Source organism: Pseudorca crassidens, chromosome 1 (genome assembly GCF_039906515.1).
Source record: "Pseudorca crassidens isolate mPseCra1 chromosome 1, mPseCra1.hap1, whole genome shotgun sequence".
Taxonomy (NCBI): Eukaryota; Metazoa; Chordata; class Mammalia; order Artiodactyla; family Delphinidae; genus Pseudorca; species Pseudorca crassidens.
In genome coordinates, this window is record NC_090296.1 from 174,550,659 (window position 1) to 174,569,191 (window position 18,533).

Genomic DNA, 18,533 nt, shown 5'->3' on the forward strand with positions numbered 1-18,533 from the left:
ATGCTTCCAATGCAGGGCGCATGGGTTCGATCCCTGATCAGGGAATAAGATGCCACATGCCATGCAGCATGGCCAAAAGATTTAAAAAAAAAAAAAGAAGAGGCCAGCTGAGGACCCGGCAAGAAGGTGGCCATCTACAAATCAGGAAGAGAGCCCTCACCAGTACTCAACCATGCTGATGCCCTAATCTTGGACTTCCATCCTCCAGAACCATGGATTTGTGTTTTTCAAGCCCCCTCCCCCAATCAATGGTATTTCGTTAAGGTAGCCTGAACTAAAACAAACAACTCTTTTTGAATGAGAAATAGTTCAAGGAAGAAGCATCTGAATTAGATTCAGAAACTTCTGGCTCCAGAAACTACCTAAAATAGAAAGAAAAGGGGGGGAAATGGTTGACATAAAGATTATGAAGGGAAAAAATATACAAAAGAATATAGAGATAAGGATTCTTCTTAAACTTCAAAAAGTTTCATCTCTTTAGTTTCTGCAAAACCATGTCAGATTCTATCTTGCTTTCTAAACATCCAAAAATATGAAAGTAGGTGGGGCCTCTAAATGACCCCTGACCTCAATGACCTACTTAAATTTCTTAGAAGATCAAATATAATCTTAAAACTCTGATCACAGATTGAATATTTAGAAAATACCAATCACCCGAGTAATACTTAGCAGCACAGCAAATGTATGATTATCCCCATTTTACAGATGTAAAAACTGAGGTTCAAAGTAGAGTAACTTGCCCAGAAGCTTTGTAGCCAGTGACAGAAGTGGAAAGAGAAGCTGACTTGAACCCTGACTCCAAGCCCATGTTCCTTCCACTCTGTCGGGTTTCTCAAGCTCTGTTCACACGTGGACCCTTTTAAAGGAAGAAATTCTCATCCTGAACCCCACAGACCACATTCCCGTGCATCTTATATCCTGGAGCCATCCTGGGTGCTAAACAAGAGATCACATCTCTACTTGCTCAGAAGCCCCCCTAACACTTCAGGGGAAAGAGGACAGTACAGTCCTCCTTGTGTGGAGGTGCGTCCACCTGGGCTCTCCCCTCCAAATTGGCTTCCAAATCCCCATCAATTATTTGGCTCCTGGAAGGTGGACTTGGCTGGTTCCTTCCTTCTGTCTAGACACACCCAGTTTTTATGCAGTCAACTCACTCAACACATATTTACTGAGCACCTACTATGTGCTGGGCAGGGTGTCAGGGGACACAGCAGAGAATGGGTCCCGCACTTTCAGTTTCAGCGGTGAGTGAAATCCTCTCATCCAAGGTCTGGATGAAGTGGGGGCATGGTAAAGCAGCATTCCAAAAGAGGGGACACGCATAGAAAGCTCGAGGAACACAGAGAAGGCCACAGGGCAGGAAAATAAATGAATGAGGGGAGGCGTTAGGGGTACACAGCTGGAAAAACAGCTCCAGGTCTGTCTAATCATGATTTGCCTTCCATTCAGCACTGAAGAAAAGGCACCCGTGGATTCCCAGTCCTGTCCTGATAACGCCTGAATCACTAAGGACCGCGGGAAGCCACTGCCTCTCCCATGATTATTGGCATTTTACCCTCTTCCATTCCTTCACCTGGTCTTCACTGAAGCTGGACTCCACCTACCCCGGCAGCACTGCAATCCTGATGGTGGGTTGAGTGGGGCAAGGTGACTTTGCCCCTCTTTCTAACCTCCCATTCCCCCACCCCGTGTCCTCTGATTCCACCCAAAGATGGGATGCAGGCTCCTCGCTGGCGGACAGCATAAAAGCCAGCACCTTCTCCTCCAGTGTTTGAAGACTGACTAGCCAGCTACTTTCTGTCACCTATTTCTATATCTCTATTCACACCAAACGGTTGAGAAATACTGTGTCCTTCAAGAAGTAGAAAGAATAAGGAAAGGAAAGGAGGCGCTATGGTTACTTTTAGCAAAGGTGTTGATGTCAGCACAGCAAAGAGGGCATCGAGAGTAGGCTGACCTGGCACGGCCTCACTCTCAAAGTCCAGTCAGCCCTCCCGGCCCGCAGGTCCTGAATATTCCACCTGCAGTGGGCGGAACCCGCGGATGGAAGAAACCACAGATGGAGGAGCCCGCGAACGCGGAACCTGGGAAGGGGAAACCACAGGTGCAGAACACCTCCAACCCTCGAATGCAGAAGGCCAACTGTACTGTGCTATTTTATACAAAGGGCTGGAGCATCCCTGGATTTTGGTATCCTTGGGGTCCTGGGACCAATCCCCCGTGAATACCGAGGGACGATGCTATACGCAAAGTCTCTCTTACCTGCTCTCCTCCCCAACCCTTCCAGCTCTACTTACCACCAGTCAATGATGAACACTTTTCATTTACTTAAGCGTGTTTGGGAATAAGAAAAAACAGCCTAGTATTTTCTATGCAACTGTGAAATTTTACTCCCACCTAGATTTCATTCAAGGAAAGAGCACTACCATCTAAGTTTAACAAGTCACATTGGGTTCTGAAATTAATTTATGCAAAGGATTGGGTTCTGTTCCCGTGTGTAAAACCTGGGTGATTAATTGCCTTCCCGGGTGTGGTTCTGCTGAATCAGGTAGGAGAATTCAGTGTTCATCTTGTAACTACTGCATCTGAAGAACTAAGAGTCACATTTGGGGGTGTCCTTTCACCTTTTAATTTCTTCTTCCCATCCACAGCCTTTCCTACAGATAATTTTTTTTTTTTTTTTTTTTTTTTGCCATTGCCATCAGGACTTATGGCTTGAAACAGAAAGTCTCCTGATGTTTTTGGTTTGACCAATATCCATTTTAAACCTACAGTACCCCAAACTAAGTTTAGCTGCTGACAATTTCAATGTTGGGAAGATAACTTCTTGATGATGAATGCCTTTACCAAAGTCTTCAGTGAAATGGACAATTCCAGAAAATTACTAAGATGAGTAAACACAATTTATTCTTGTCTTGTAAAGACATCAAATTATCTACAGGAAGAGAGAGAACTCTCCTATGGAAATATTTCCTTAGTTTCTGCAGGGACACCTTCCATTCTGGCTGCTGAGTATGAGTCCATGATGTCACAGGAAGGGTACATTGCACAGAACCTAAGGGCCAGTAGTAATCCTTTGCTTTGCTATAAATTTTTACACTGGCAAATATATGTTTTTCTTAACATTTATAAAGCAATTAGATACCGAGCTAAGACTTATACACCCAACTTTCTGCACAGAGTAAATTTCTCCTGCTAGGTTATGAATCCCAAGGCAAACGTGAGCTTAGATCTCTTCTCACGGAACTGACAGGCCCTTCGTTTGTCATCATATCCCCACATTACTCAGGGTATAAATGGATTTCCTGGCTGCCTCTCAAAACGTTGACAACAATAATACTAATAAAATACCATGTTCTATGTCTATATGCCTGTCAAATTCAACTCAAATGCAAACACATGACACACAGAACCAAGACGTTTTTTCAATTAAAGCCCTTGACTGACGGAAAAGGGAAATACAACGCCTCAGCTTCATGTCTTCAAGACTAACACTGGCAACTAAGATGGGAGGGAAAAAAAGTCTCTGGCAATTTTAATGAAGGAAAGAGCCAAGTCTTTGCTTCCAATAAACCTGTGAAATTGACCAAAATGAAAATCAGCAAATTTGGGAAGAAAGGAGTATTCCTTCCTTGGCGTCTTTAATTCCATAAGAATCCAACATTTTTGTTCTGAAGCTACATATCGAAAGGTTGGTAAGGCCAGTCAGAGGCAGCAGGGGGAACTGGATGGAAGAGGGAGGGGACCTGGGAATTTGAATTACAGCACGTTCCTCCTACAGACTGGGTGATCTTGGACAAGTAGCTTAAACTCAGTCTCAAATTTTCTCTGCTGTAAAAGGAAATAGTCACATGAAATAGTTTTTTGGAATCAAAATAAACATCCGAGCAGATGTAAACTCACCTGGCATGTAGTAAACATTCAAGAATGGTTATTTCATAAACATTGAGATTTTTGCCCAGTTAGGTATGTCAGGAAGAATAATGCACTCTTCTACCCAATTAAGTCTCTGGAAAGTCATTTGACAAGGTATTTGAAGCTACTTAAAAGTCTATGATATGCCAGGGAAAAAAGCATGATGATTTTCTCTTTGCTATTTCCAGGTCAGGACAGATAACATAATGATAAGCATTTGGTTTGGATATTCAGACGCATGGATGGATGGACGGATGGATGGATGGGTGGGTGGATGGATGATGGATGGGTGGGTGGGTGGATGGGTGGACGGGCAGAAGTACAAAGACTTTAGAACCTACTTGCAAGACTATCAAATTCCTAAAGAAAAAGAGAGAATATCACCAAGTCCCACTATAGTGTGTGTTTCATTTCCAAACCATTGATTGCAAAGGAACCAGATCAACTTCTCCACGGCCTCCAGCTCTGCTTTCTCATTTTTGAACGCTATTCATAGAAGTCTTGGGTTCTATTTGCTACAGAAAGTATTTGAAGTTAAAACGCTTCATATCCACAAGTACAGATGTAAAAGACACCACAGAGCTAATACATTTTCCAGAGAGACATCCAGGAAAATAATCACATCTCTTTCTAAAACGCTTGAGAGCAGCCAAAGCTCTGGCCCTTACCTGAAGGTGGGTCCATTCTGTATTTATTCTCTTGACACCAACCAACTGGTCGAAGTCTGTAATCCAAGTAAAACAACCACTGGTCATAGGATTCAGTGTCCTCCAATCCCACATAGCGAAGGCGTAATCTTCCTCCAACATTCTCAATCACACTAACTATCCAGTACTGAAAAGGGCTCTGAGAATCCTGGAGCTCTATTAAGGAATCAACTGTAATGAGGTCTATAGGGCCTTTCCCTCGCAGAGGCTGTTTAAACAGAAGCAAAACTCCTTATTTTAAACTTTATTTTAAGGTTCTCATGGAAACAGATGACAGCAGAAGATAATATTTTTTCACACCATCATCCAAGCTACTGGCAAACAGTCTGGTGTTTCCCTCCACCCCACTGCCCCCGCCCTCCCCTCCCCTCCCGCGCACACATCCATTATACCCGACTCTGTATCCAACAACAAAGCCACAAGTAAATAGAAAATGACAGTTTGTGCTAAGTTCTCACCAAACAAATCACCCTTCCCAGATAAAACTGCATTTGTGAGGAACGAGGGTGCTTTTAAGAAGCGTTACACCAAATTTGCCTCGAGCTAGAAAACATGCGGTAGCGGAATGTTTGCTCTTCCCATAGACGGACACATCTGATATGGGGCGATCAATTTATACCTTGACTCAGCAGACGTTTATCTTACGATGGCCCCGCTCGCATAATCAGGACACTCTCGTACTTTGATTACGTGAGTAATGCATGGATATGTGTAGAGGACATTTTTGATGAATGCCTAATACACATTAATAATCAGCTAAATTAGACTATTGTGTAATTTGTACACTTAACCCCATAGTTGGTTTACAAAATATATATAACACCTGCCCCATTTAAGCAACCTTCTTAGCGCATGTTTGCATAGGAAAAGGGTGTTTGTTCAGCCAGCCTTGCAGGCAAATATGTTTAAAAAATTTAACAGAGCAAAACAATTTGTCCTTTTGAAAGGGCGAACAATCATCATTTTGATTTGTCAACCGAACAATTAAATTAGTAGCCATTGAGATGCAAAACTACACGAGGCAAAAATCATCACAAAACAAAACCAGATGACTATATTTTAGACCGTGGTGTTCCAAAATATCAGTATCATTTATGACAGGTGAGAAATTTATGGTTAATGTTAAGAGAATAATGAGATTGTCAAAATCCACACTGTATTCTTGGTCATTCATTGTGTTCTCCCCTTTATCAGGGGCATTCTTCAAACAGATTTGGTGACTCAATAATTATTTATAACAGTACATTTCTCTTCCTGTTCTAGAATGTAAATATTAAAATGTTTTATGATAAAATTATTTTCATATCACCATCAAGATTGCAGATTAAACTGTTTTTACTTCAGTACCTTAAAATGACCTTAACCACATTTAAATATGGTTAGCCATTTCTATTACTTAACGTGTATGTGTTTAAATTTCGGCATAATGCATCCGGAATACAATAGTGAATGGAACCATTTATCCATACACTTTGAGACTACAGCCCAGCACATATAGGCTTAGTCATCACCTCTACAAAACAGTTATTCTACAGGATTTTATATACATTCACTAACATAAGATAGAGTCTTAAACATATAGGATAGTGGATACCTATCCTAACATGTTATTATTTTAAAATGTGTTCACATAAAAGCGAATTTTCCACTTATTGATTGGACCAAAGGTGAAGATTCTTCAGTGCCATTAGAATCAGTAACCTAAGTAATTTGGGAAAAAACAGGAAGTTACGCTATTTGGACACCGATATCCGTGTGGACGCATGTACGCGCAGAAGGATATATGCAAAGGTGCTGTTAGGTGTGAGCTCATGTAACTGTGCTGCTTCAGACAGAGAATAGCTGGATAACAATACATACACCTTCTAGGAGGCTGGCTGGGGCCGTCCGGGAACCAGTCAAATCACGAATGAGAAATTCCGTCCAGTCCGTGTACTTCTCTTTGATTGCTGGTGAGACAAAGGAGAGAAAAAAAAAAAAAAAACACACTTCAACAAATCAGTGGAGCTTTCAACATGTTAAAAATCCCAGCACTTTTCTGTACACATGTGTTCTTTCATGACTTTTCTTCGTTTTAAATGCTGTGCTTAAGTGAAGTACTAAAATGGCAACAACAAATCTGTCAGCAGTGGGTGACTTCACACCTACCACGTGCCTAGATTTTGCTAGGCACCAAGGAGATGAAAGAATGTGAAGCCCTGAAGTCTTATCATCTGTTCAGAAACTTCTGTAAACAACAAAGAAGAGGGACTTCCCTGACGGTCCAGTGGTTAGGACTCCGCGCTTCCAATGCGGGGGGGAGGGTTCAAGCCCTGGTCGGGGAACTAAGATCCCGCATGCCGCGCGGCGCAGCCCAAAAAAAGAAAATTAATGAATGAATTAACTAACCATTAAGAACAAAATTATTTTTAAAAAACCTAGAAAATATTCCAAAGCACAGAATTTAGGAGGTTCCAAGAAGAAACAGCTCCATGAGGGTGCTTTATTTATTTCCAGGTGGGGAAATAAAGCCAGGCTCTGAATTATATTAAGATTTATTATACAGGCAGAGAAGAGGAAGAAGGGATTTGCAGGCTGAGAGGAACATCATATGCTAATGAGAGTGATGGAGGGAGGAAATGGAGAAAGTGCAGCCCTCGGACACACGGCCCGGCCTGAGCACAGAGCATTGGGAAATAATGGAATAAAACGGTGGACAGCCCAGAAAGCCAGCACACACGTTTAATAAACAGCAAATCTCTGCATAAGATGAATCTGAAAATAGCATAAAGGCTTGAAGGGAGACAAAGGAAGCTAACGGCAGAGAAGCCAAGGTAGAGGCGGCTGTCTGGGGCCCCAAACAGTGGTGAGAGCACTGCATTTGAGACACCTTTTGCAAAAGAAATATTGGCCTTTGGAAGCCTGCATTCTACAAGTGCTTCAAACCCAAGACTCGAGAAAGATGTAACTTTCTTGCCATAGCTCCCAGGCTACAGATGTCCCAAAGCTAGGGCTACATCCACCCCTGGGAGAGGCCCCAAGCCTTCTCAGGGCATCACAGGATTCACAACCTCGGCCACATGAGAACAGCACACTGGCCCAGACTCCCATCCACCCACTGTGATTCCGACCTTCACATCCCATGAAGACCAGACACTGCCCAGGGTACCATGTTCAATACATAGCCGCTGTGAAAGGTTCGAGACTCAAGCAGTTCATAGATTGTTTAGGTTCTTTCAAAGCAAGATGCAACCATTTCTAGCTCAAACCTAAAGGAACAGAGTTATTACCCAAGGGAAATAGGGCACACCGGTGGTGGGAAAAGCAAGCTCACGGTGTGGCGAAGACCCGGACTCTGAGCTGGGCTCTGCCATCACTGGCTACATGACTTTGAGTAATTCACCCAATTTCTCTTGGACTCTTTCCTCTAGTGCTACAACATTTTCCTTGTGTGATGCTATAAGAATTAAAGAAGATACACCCGTCAGAAAAATATAACCATACCTGGCACATCTATGCAATTAATAAATAACAACCCTAGTTTTGTTATAAGTATATACTGAGTTATTACACATTCTCACCAGATATTTTTTATTGATTCCCACAAACTGCAGATGGAAACTTTCAACATGCTTTGGCAGAACTGCCAACAGCTTAGGGAACAGTGGCAGCAACCTGCTATTTCAATCACTAACCTGCAGCTCAGTCAATATCTCCCACCATCACCCATTAATGATCATAAGACCAAGAGAAACATCAAAATGGAAGGGACTCAAGCAAGACGAAAGGGATTTGGGCAAAGTTGGAAATCCCAGCTTTGGGTGGGACAACAATGTCCTAGACCTGGACCCACTTAGCAAAGAGCAACCCACCTCTTCAACATCTCTTACTACTCGGGATTTTTTTCCTCAAATAAAATACCACCTTCTACATACATACTTATAAGGAAATGCATATATTTGGGGCGAAAACTGTGTTATTGGGTCCTTTTCCATCATTAGCAGGTGTAGCAAACATTTTTCAATGCTACACCCATTTCTATGGACTGAATGTTTGTGTCACCTCCAAAATTCATTTGTGGAATCCTAATGTCCAATGTGACTGCGTTAGGAGGTGGGACCTTGGGGACGTGATTAGAATTAAATAAGTTCATGAGACTTATGAAGCCCTCATAAGTGGGATTAGTAACCTCATCAAAGAGACCCGCCTCGCCCCTTCTTCCCTGTGAAGACACAGCGAGACGTCTGTCTGTGAACCGGGAGGCTGGTTCCCACCAGACATGGGGTCTGCCTGTATCTTGATCTTGGACTTGGATCCAGCCCCCAGAACTGTGGGAAATGAATTTCCACTGTTTACAAGCCACCCAGTATTTTTGTTACCGCAGCCCGAATGCACTAAGACAGCTCTGCTGCTTGCCTAAGGTGACTGAGAAGACCAAAGCAATGGAATACCAGATAAATTAATTAAAATTTGTATTTATCTTTCACTTTACAAAGCCCTTTAATTTACTTTGTATCTTTTGATCATCCTAATAATGCTACGAGGTGGCTGTTTTTAACTAACTTTCGCCCAAGTTCACTGGAAAAACAAGGGCAGAGCCAGCCTCAAACTCGAGTTTGCAGATGCCAAACTTATAAGGAGTCTTTCCACTAGCATCTATGATTCTCAAAGCTTTTGCATACAGAGAAATCAACCATTTAAATTGCAGGCATGACAGAGATAATATGAAAATGACTGCTTAAAAAAAGTTTCAAGATTAGGACAAAATATACAACAGCACCCAATAAATATGCATTTCATTTTTTATTCCAAAAGGGTGACAATTAGCACAGTCGAGGGAAACATTGTCCTGTGACTGACAGAACTTATGTCTACATCCCCTATGAGAAGAAAACTCAGTTTTTCATTTAAGGGTTGTTTCTAACATCCATGTAATCAAAGTTAAATTAGAATTTCTGAAATACGTATGCACCCTGTGAAGACACTGTGCAGTGTTGAAATTTAAATAGTCTGAGTCACAGCAAGAGAACACTGGAGATGGCTGTGAAATTTACATATCCGGGGCCCTGCACTCCAAAGGTCCTGTAACTGTCCATTAATATGCTTTTGCGTGAGGCTCTGAAGCACGCTTTTATTTGCCACAGAATATCTAGACAAATGGCTCTCCATGGAAAAATGTATCTTAGCTGCAAAAGGTACACCAATCATTTTAGGTTAGAAAGTAGAAAGAAAACAGTTCTCAGGAACTGTGCTAATTTTAGAACAACTATTTCAGTGGACATTTAGTTCTGAAAACTCTCAATTTTCAAATGTAAAAATCGATGACAAGACGTACTGCCATATATACAAAACTATGCCTGATGAATTTACAATTCCCAGGCAATGGGTTTGTTTTAGACAATATTCAATTCAGTTAAATTCTAGTACAATAAAAACTGCCCAGAAAGCCCTGAGAATTCACTGCAATACAAGCTGCCCTGTAATTTTCCACATATAAATTTCTAACTAAAAAATTTTAAACTATGAATTTTAATTTACTACAGAACATCTCTCTTCAAAGACTCAAAATCAAGGCATATGAATGTAAGAAAAATCTCTCTCAAATGTAAACCAATTGCTTGCCCTATGGTCCTTATCTTTTTCTTCAAATGACATTAAATCTCAGAAAACTTAACACGCAACCTAACTACAGTAAATGTGAACTTTACAGCAAGAAAGAAATGATTAAACTGGAAAAACTCCGCAACTTTAGGTGGATAAAAGTGTATCCACAACTTGGTAATCATTTTCCCATTTCTTTAACTTATAGAGAGAATCTCCTGGAAGTCCATAAGAAGAATAAAATCCGGATCTTTCTACAACGTTCTCATGAACATGTTTTCAAGGTTCTACTGTTACAACATTATATAAAGATTCAACTTCACTTTTTTAGAAGTCCCAGTTACATTTTTCATTTTCATGCCTCATTTTGGAGAGGTACCCACATCTCACCTAAGGAAGCCATCGTGAACTTGAGTTTCAGAAAAAGGAAACACCCGCCCCCAACACACACACACACTTTTTTTATGAAGACATTTTAGATGACCCCCAAATCCTACAACTGCTTTATTAGAGAGCTGTCTATAACAGGAGTTCCAAATGAAAGGCAGAAGATTACCATCATTTTTTCAGAATTTGGGAAACCACCACTCTTGGTGGATTTCCAGCCCCACTGAGCACATGTAAACATAAAGTAATTCACCATTTCTCAAGGATACTGTTTCCTATGGACATTGGTCTGGGGGAACACAAAGTCACCCATCAGAGCTGCCCATTCAGGCAGATCCTGAGCACTGAGACCTGGGCTGGGGTCAGATGGACACACTTACCTCTCCTTCCCTGTCACCACATAGAAAAGACAGGTCCATGGAGAGGTCGGCTGTATCATGCCTTTCTGCTCATTGGAAAGATGGGGAGAACAATTACCATGAACAGTGAGGCCACTTTCACTCAAACACACTGTGGGTAAAAGGAAAGTCACATTCCTTACAGTCCTAGAGTTTAAACAGGGGATATTTTGTTCTTCTTTCTGGCCATTTGCTCAACTTGAATCCATTGTATCAGTCATGTTCTTAATTTGTAATGGTTCTTTCTTGCTCTTTGATTGTTCCTTTCTTCTAAACATTCTTCTTACCAGACGCCATTTTCAAAACCCCTCATTATAGTAATTAGAGGATGTTCTCCTTTTCTGTGCCCTGGATCCTCTGATTCCTATGGGTTTTTTGTTTTTGTATCTGCCTCTTTCTCTCCTGTATCAGAGGCTCTCCTGGAGTGACTGGTGGCCTTTAGTCGTGCATCATACTTAAACTGGACACTAGAGAAAGTCTGAAAGTGGGATTCGTGTCCTGGAACAGAGGTTTTTGACTCAGAGTGGGCACTAAGCAACTCCCCTCTGTGAAGCAAACTCCCAAACTAGATTCCCTGCTTCTCCCCGGTCAGTTCTGCCCATTTCTTCAGAGGTGAGCTTGAGGGAGGAGCCTGTGGATTCTGGTCCTTGGTTGTACCAAAGGGGTAGGGGAGACAGAGCCTGGGAGGTGTTCCAATTACAAGCACCCCGTTCAACGCTGTGCTTCTCAGCCCCACGCGGAACTCCCACCCACCGGGCATTCAATCCAAAGTCCGCTGCCTGCGGGGGATCCCAGGGCCCCCCCCAGCTGCAGCCCGCACGTGTGTCCAGGGCTGCGGCAGCCCCTACCAAGCATCAGCAGTCACCAAGCCTTCATCAGCTCTCAGGCCACCAGAAACGTGAAATTTCCTTTCTGCGCTGGTGCCTCTGCAATTCTTTCTGTTGCTGGTTTATGTATTTGTTATTCCTTTACTATCACTTTAATGGGGTTTCTGGAGGAAGAAGAGATAAATAAGACTGTTCAATCCACAGCTACTCCCAGCTCACCAGAGAACTGGGCCGTTACAAAATGTGAGGCAGCAAGCCTTTGACTTATCGGGAAAAGATTCTTTAACACAGAGTTTGCTAAAGAAATGAGGCAACAGAGAATCCTGAATTATAAATGGAAGCACTTACACATATTATTAAGAATAAAAGACTGTAGAGTTCTCTCCCTTGGAGATTTTTGAAGGAAAGAATCTGTACTAATATTTCACATAGGGTTCAAATTAAATTGTTCCTACAAACAAGAGAATAGATTATAAAATGATTGGAGAGGACTGATAAGCTCCTACTAAGTGCAATGGACCACATTACATACTACTGGGGTTCAAACATATAGACAGAAGTATTTCTGTCTTTAATAATAAATACAGCCTCAATTAAGATATAACTTGTGAAGAATGTCATAAAAATCATATATACGTGCACAAAAATACACACACACATACTCACACATTCCTTAGAACTTACACAGAATGGAGGAAAAGTTTCAATTCAGACCTCTTTCCATTATATAAATATACTTGTATAATTACAAAAAGAAATATTATTATTATTTCGCTCCAAAGAACAGAATTCAACAAAGAAATTACCTAAGAATTGTTGGAAGCAAATGATGGAGACAATGATAACCTTAGGTTGAAACAGAAAAAATAAGTTGACCTCAGAATATTCTACATAATTAGAACGTTTAACATTCACGCCATACTCATTAAAACCTTGGTCAGTATTTCTGCATAAATGATTTAATGTATCCCTTAAAAAGAAAGGCCTTTGCTACTTAATACTCCACACAATGCTGAGAGATTTCCTCAATATTGGGAATAGATAAGAAGTTATCTTTTGTTGAAACTAGCTTATCACGGGGTCAGAGGTGACTTTTAATGGCAGCTACTTCATTACATGGTTGTATGGATTAAATGAGAAAATAAATATAAGCTTCCTAGCAGTTATTACTCAAGTGGTAAAGTATCAACCCTTGTAAAAAGTGAAGTATTCTTTGATAATGTAGCCAATCATTCCTTCTTTAATGCACTCCAATGTTTGTATAACATACTAAGTTTTCTTTCAGAAGCACATATATGAAATGTCTCCAAGTGATGTTTTAACTACAGGCTAACAATTTCTTGCAATCCAAATTTAACTTTGAATAAACCTGTACACCAAATCAATGGATACAAAATGATGGCCATGAGTATAAAATCACATATTAATGTTTTATTAATTTGAAAAATTATAATTAGAATAAAAATTCCTTCCAGAATTTTCAAAAAAGGGTGACTTTTTTGCCTTCTAGTCTCTTACCCGCCTCTCCCTAACTTGGATGTTAATGCTAATTTTGCCATCATGATCACATCATGAAACACTGACAAACTGGCACAAAAAATAATAATAATCTCGGATGAACCTAGAGATGATCATACTAAGTGAAGCAAGTAAGAGAAAGACAAATATCATATGATACCACTTACATGTGGAATCTAAAAAAAATGTATTAACATATACACACTACTATATATAAAATAATCAACAAGGACCTACTGTATAGCACAGGGAACTCTACTCAATATTTTCCAATAACCTACAAAGGAAAAGTATCTGAAAAAGAACAGATATATATATAGGTGTAACTGAATCACTATGCTGTACATCTGAAACCAACACAACACTGTAAATCAACTATACTTCAATAAAAATTATAATCTACCTCATGGAAAATAATTCCCAGTATAAACCATTATGGGAATCCAATTCACTTTTATCTTCTATTCCTGCTTCACATTATTATAAAATTGATCACCTGCTATATGGTAGTGAAATGCAATCTCTCTGGTTAAACTTAGAAATAATAGTCTTAACACAATATACAGGATACCCCATGCACAAAGATCATTATTGGAGACAGTAACTTGCTGGTATTTTTTAGGAGAACGAGATCAGTTGTGAATAGATGAGACAGTGCTTACATCAATATGAATGTTTTACACACACAGCTATTTATACATAATTTTAAACTGACACAACAGAGCACACTATAGTTCCTGAAGTCTATTGTACATTTCCTCCACATCCAAATCAGACTTCTGTTCTTTATATTATGCACAAAAGCACATAGAAACAAGTAAAACAGCCCACTTGAGATAATCACAGAACTCAGCATTCATTCAAACCAGATGTCATTACCCCTATACTCCAAATCTGGCTTGAGCAGTTGCTCTGAAACTTCACTTCTCGGTTAAATTATTCCTACAACTTATGCAAGTCGCAACTTACTGAAGAATGAATTGATTCTAATAAGCTCTTCTTGTATTTTATTTTGCCTGTTTAAGTAAGGCAAGTACCTCCCTACGTATCTACTTGCAGGAATGGATTGTTGAGGGGATTTGGTGGGATTACGTAATATCTGGAGGAGCATCACGGAATGTCCCTGTCAGGGACACACAAGAGGTGAGGTGGCGCTTTCCTTAAGGGATCCACTGCCATGCCTGTTCTGCTTCCTTTAAAACCACCCACTTCCAAACCAACAAGGACCTACTGTCTAGCACAAGGAACTCTACTCTTTATTCCTGTATGTAATATAGGAATAACCTATATGGGAAAAGAAAATGAGAAAAAATAGATATATATGTAGGTATAACTGAATCACTTTGCTGTACACTTGAAACTAAACGAAACATTGTAAATCAATTTTACTCCAATGAAATTTTTAAAAATCCACCCACTCCCAATCTTGCCCAGCCCAGGTCCACACACTCTGAGTCCTTCAACCTTCCCATCCTCTGTCCCCACTAAGCCTCACTCAGACTCACCACCCAGGCCCCTCTAAAACTACAGCGACTAGACGTATAACTGCTGGGGAAAGAAAAACACTGGGCTAAACCATCACCCACAAGTTCTGGAATCACTCATCCCTTTTTTTTTTTTTTTTTTTTTTAAAAAAGCCCTCGAACTCACTTGTCTGACAATTTCCTACCTCCCTGCTCCCCTCCAAAACCAAACTTAGCAAAGAAGACTTAACTCTTCAGTCACTGTTCAGCCCCTTCAACTTCACCCCCCAGAACTTCCACCAAGAAGAGAATGATCAACTGTGTCAAACGCTGCTGATAGGACAAGGAAGAGTAAGGCTGAGATTAGACCACTAAATTTTTTTTTTTTTTTTTTTGCGGTATGCGGGCCTCTCACTGCTGTGGCCTCTCCTGTTGCGGAGCACAGGCTCCGGACTCGCAGGCTCAGCAGCCATGGCTCACGGGCCCAGCCACTCCGCGGCATGTGGGATCTTCCCGGACCAGGGCACGAACCTGTGTCCCCTGCATCGGCAGGCGGACTCTCAACCACTGCGCCACCAGGGAAGGCCCTAGGCCATTAAATTTTACAGGAGACATTCCATAGGATCAATTCCTGGGAGTAGAAGAGCAAAGGATTTACTAGATATCAGCAAACTGCCCTCCAAAATTATGCTTGCAATTTGAACAATGACCATGCGTATATAAAATTTCCCATTTCCCCCCATTCTTGCCAGTATTTTATATTCTCAGACTTCTCTGATTTTGTTAACAATCTCAACCATACGAAACTGATTTTTTAGTTTTCACTTTATTGATATCAGGGAGGCTTAGTATCAAAAAAACATGATGACAATTCAGATTTCTTTTCTGGGAACTTACTCTTCATGTATTTTTCTATAGAGATACCTTTTTTTTTTAATGCCAATTTGTAGGAGCTCTTTATTTATGGTAGATGTTAATTCTTCATTAGATATAGCAGAGGTCTTAACTTTGTATATCATATTCAACATGACCCTTTTAAAACAAGGCATGAGATCATGTCGTCCAGACACTGAATCTTGGAATAAATTTCTAACTCCTAAGCCAGGCTCAACATCCCGCATCACTGGGGCCACTCCACTCTTCTTCCCTTTGCTCTCTATCCTGGTTTTCTCTAAACCCATCTCTTCCAAAGGGCTGCATTAGGGCTCTGCACATCCTCTTCCTTCTTCATAGAAACACTTTCCCCCATCTCGCCCCAACCAACCCCTCCTCATCTCACATCCTCCCTGATCTTCCCTAATTTCCATGATAAACTGTGTTCTCTTCTGGAATCCCACATTCTTTCCCTTCCTAGACTTAGTACAATTTATAATGACATGTTCACACTCATTTGTGTAATGAGTCCCCGCCTGATGACTCCGTGAGCCTAGGAATTATCATATCACTGCCTTACTACTATATACCTGTACCTATAACAACTGCATATAGTAGGTGTTTAATAAAATTTTATCACAGGAGGGAAGGTCTGACAGACTAGATGGTTTTATAAATTTTGTCTGTTTTTTAACTAATCTTTGGATGAAAGAGAACTTGTTGAATTCAGATTAGGAACTACCGTTACCATGGATATTACACAGACCTTTCGATAAAACATGATTTAGCACCATAGTACACCACAAGCATTCATAAAGGAACTGCCATTGCTTTTTGTTTCTTCTTTTATTGGGTTGGCAAAAAGTTCGTGCGGGTTTTTGCAACATCTTACGGAAAACCCGAAAGAAATTTTTGGCCAACCCAACATTTGCGTGGCTCGTAACTGCTTACATATGATGTAAGTTACTGTTTAAGATTTTAGTTTCGGCACACATAACCCAGAAAGCGAGAGATCATTCATTTAATTGAGTCCGCATTAAACACCTTATGAGACAGGACAGAAATTTAGTATTTCTCTTGAGTTCTCCTTCTGGGTGAGTACATGGTATTACTGCATTAGGCAACACTGATACTGTTCATTTCAGACAAGGGCATCACCCAGAGATTAAAGAAACACAAGGTACTATATATCCATAGCTTAATCTCCAAGGGACCAACTGCTTTCTCTGAAGTTCCCCAGGACCTCTGAGCCCAATAAACAGCCATAATTTACAATACAAAAGCCATAAAGATAAGAACTATTTATGACATTCTCAAGGTATAACTCATATTACTCTGCATCATATCTTTAGGAGCCTAGAAGATAAATAGCCTCTAAAACTATTGGAAGAAATTTAAAACCTTATCACTGTTTGCTGGTTAAAGACTTATCCAATAAAACATGGAATTTCTCTCATTCTTGCATATTTCCCTTCAATTATTCTCTAGCTGTCAATATCTCACTTTATAGACATTTCTGCTATTGCTTTAAACATTTCCCTGTTTTTAAAGAATACCCTTCCAAAGAGTCAGCAACTATTTTTTCTCTCTACTAGGAAAAATTTCCTACAGGTCTTTTATTGGCTATCACTACAGAGAAACAGTCAAGGCTGAATTGACATATCACAAAGGTCTAGGGCTCTGAATTCAATGGAATAAGACAATTGTTTGTTAAAGATTTTATTTTCATCGGTATATCTCTCTCCCTCATACATGACTTATTTCTTTCTGTAAAGTTACCTTCTTTGCTGCAGCTAAATAGTTTCCATTCAAATTTTTCCCAATGATCCACTTAGGGGAATGTTTTAAAAAGAAAGAAAGCAGCTTGCAAAAAAATTTAAATCCACATGCCCTTTGTATATATCTAATTACATGAGTCAGTCTGTTTATCAACAGCTTTCACATTACTGTCCGTGTGTTGACTTGGCTGGACCACAGTGCCCAGATATTTGGTCCAACATTATCCTGTTAACAAGAGGATGTTTTGGGATGAGATTTACATTTAAACTGGTGGACTTTTGAGTAAAGCAGATTGCCCTCCTTAAATGTGGTGGGCCTCGTCCAATCAGTTGAAGGCTCAGATAGAACAAAAGACTGACCTCCCCTGAGCAAGAGGGAATTATGATGAAATCAGAGGAGAACTAAATAAATGAACAGATATTCTTGTTCATGGATAGGAAGACTCAATTTTACCAAGATGTCAGTTCTTGCAATCTTGCTCTACAGATTCAATGCAATGCAAATCAAAACCCCAGCAAGTTATTTTGTGGATATTGAAAAACTGACTCTAACATGTATGCAGAGAGGCAAAAAACCCAGAATGGCCAATACAATAATACAATATTGAAGGAGAACAAAGTGGGAGGTCTGAGACTATGTGACTTCAAGACTTACTATGAAGCTACTGTAATCAAGACAGTGCGGTACTGTCAAAAGAACAGAAAAATAGATCAATGGAACAGAACAGAGAGCCCAGAAATAGACATACATATATAGAGTCAGCTGATCTTTGACAAAGGAGAAAAGGCAATACAATGGAGCAAAAATATCTTTTCAGCAAATGATGCTGAAACAACTGGACATCTACACGCAAAAAACGATCCTATGCACAGACCTCACACAAAAAACTACCCTTCACAAAAATTAACTCAGGACTTCCCTGGTGGCACAGTGGTTAAGAATCTGTCTGCCAATGAAGGGGACATGGGTTCAATTCCTGGTCTGGGAAGATCCCACATGCCGCGGAGCAGCTAAGCCTGTGCACCACAACTACTGAGCCCGTGCGCCACAACTACTGAAGCCCACGTGCCTAGAGCCCATGCTCTG

General features: G+C 40.5%; 1 protein-coding gene across 2 annotated transcripts in view; it reads right to left on the reverse strand.

Moving 5' to 3' along the window:
* Positions 1-18,533, reverse strand: part of SFMBT2 (Scm like with four mbt domains 2) — a 209,637-nt gene that overhangs the window by 106,653 nt on the left and 84,451 nt on the right. For both annotated transcript variants that reach the window (XM_067700782.1, XM_067700793.1), the window contains exons 5-6: positions 6,483-6,571; positions 4,584-4,830 (exon numbers count right to left, since the gene is read on the reverse strand). In XM_067700782.1, the coding sequence (XP_067556883.1) occupies positions 4,584-4,830; positions 6,483-6,571 (336 nt within the window). The remainder of the gene's footprint in view (positions 1-4,583; positions 4,831-6,482; positions 6,572-18,533) is intronic.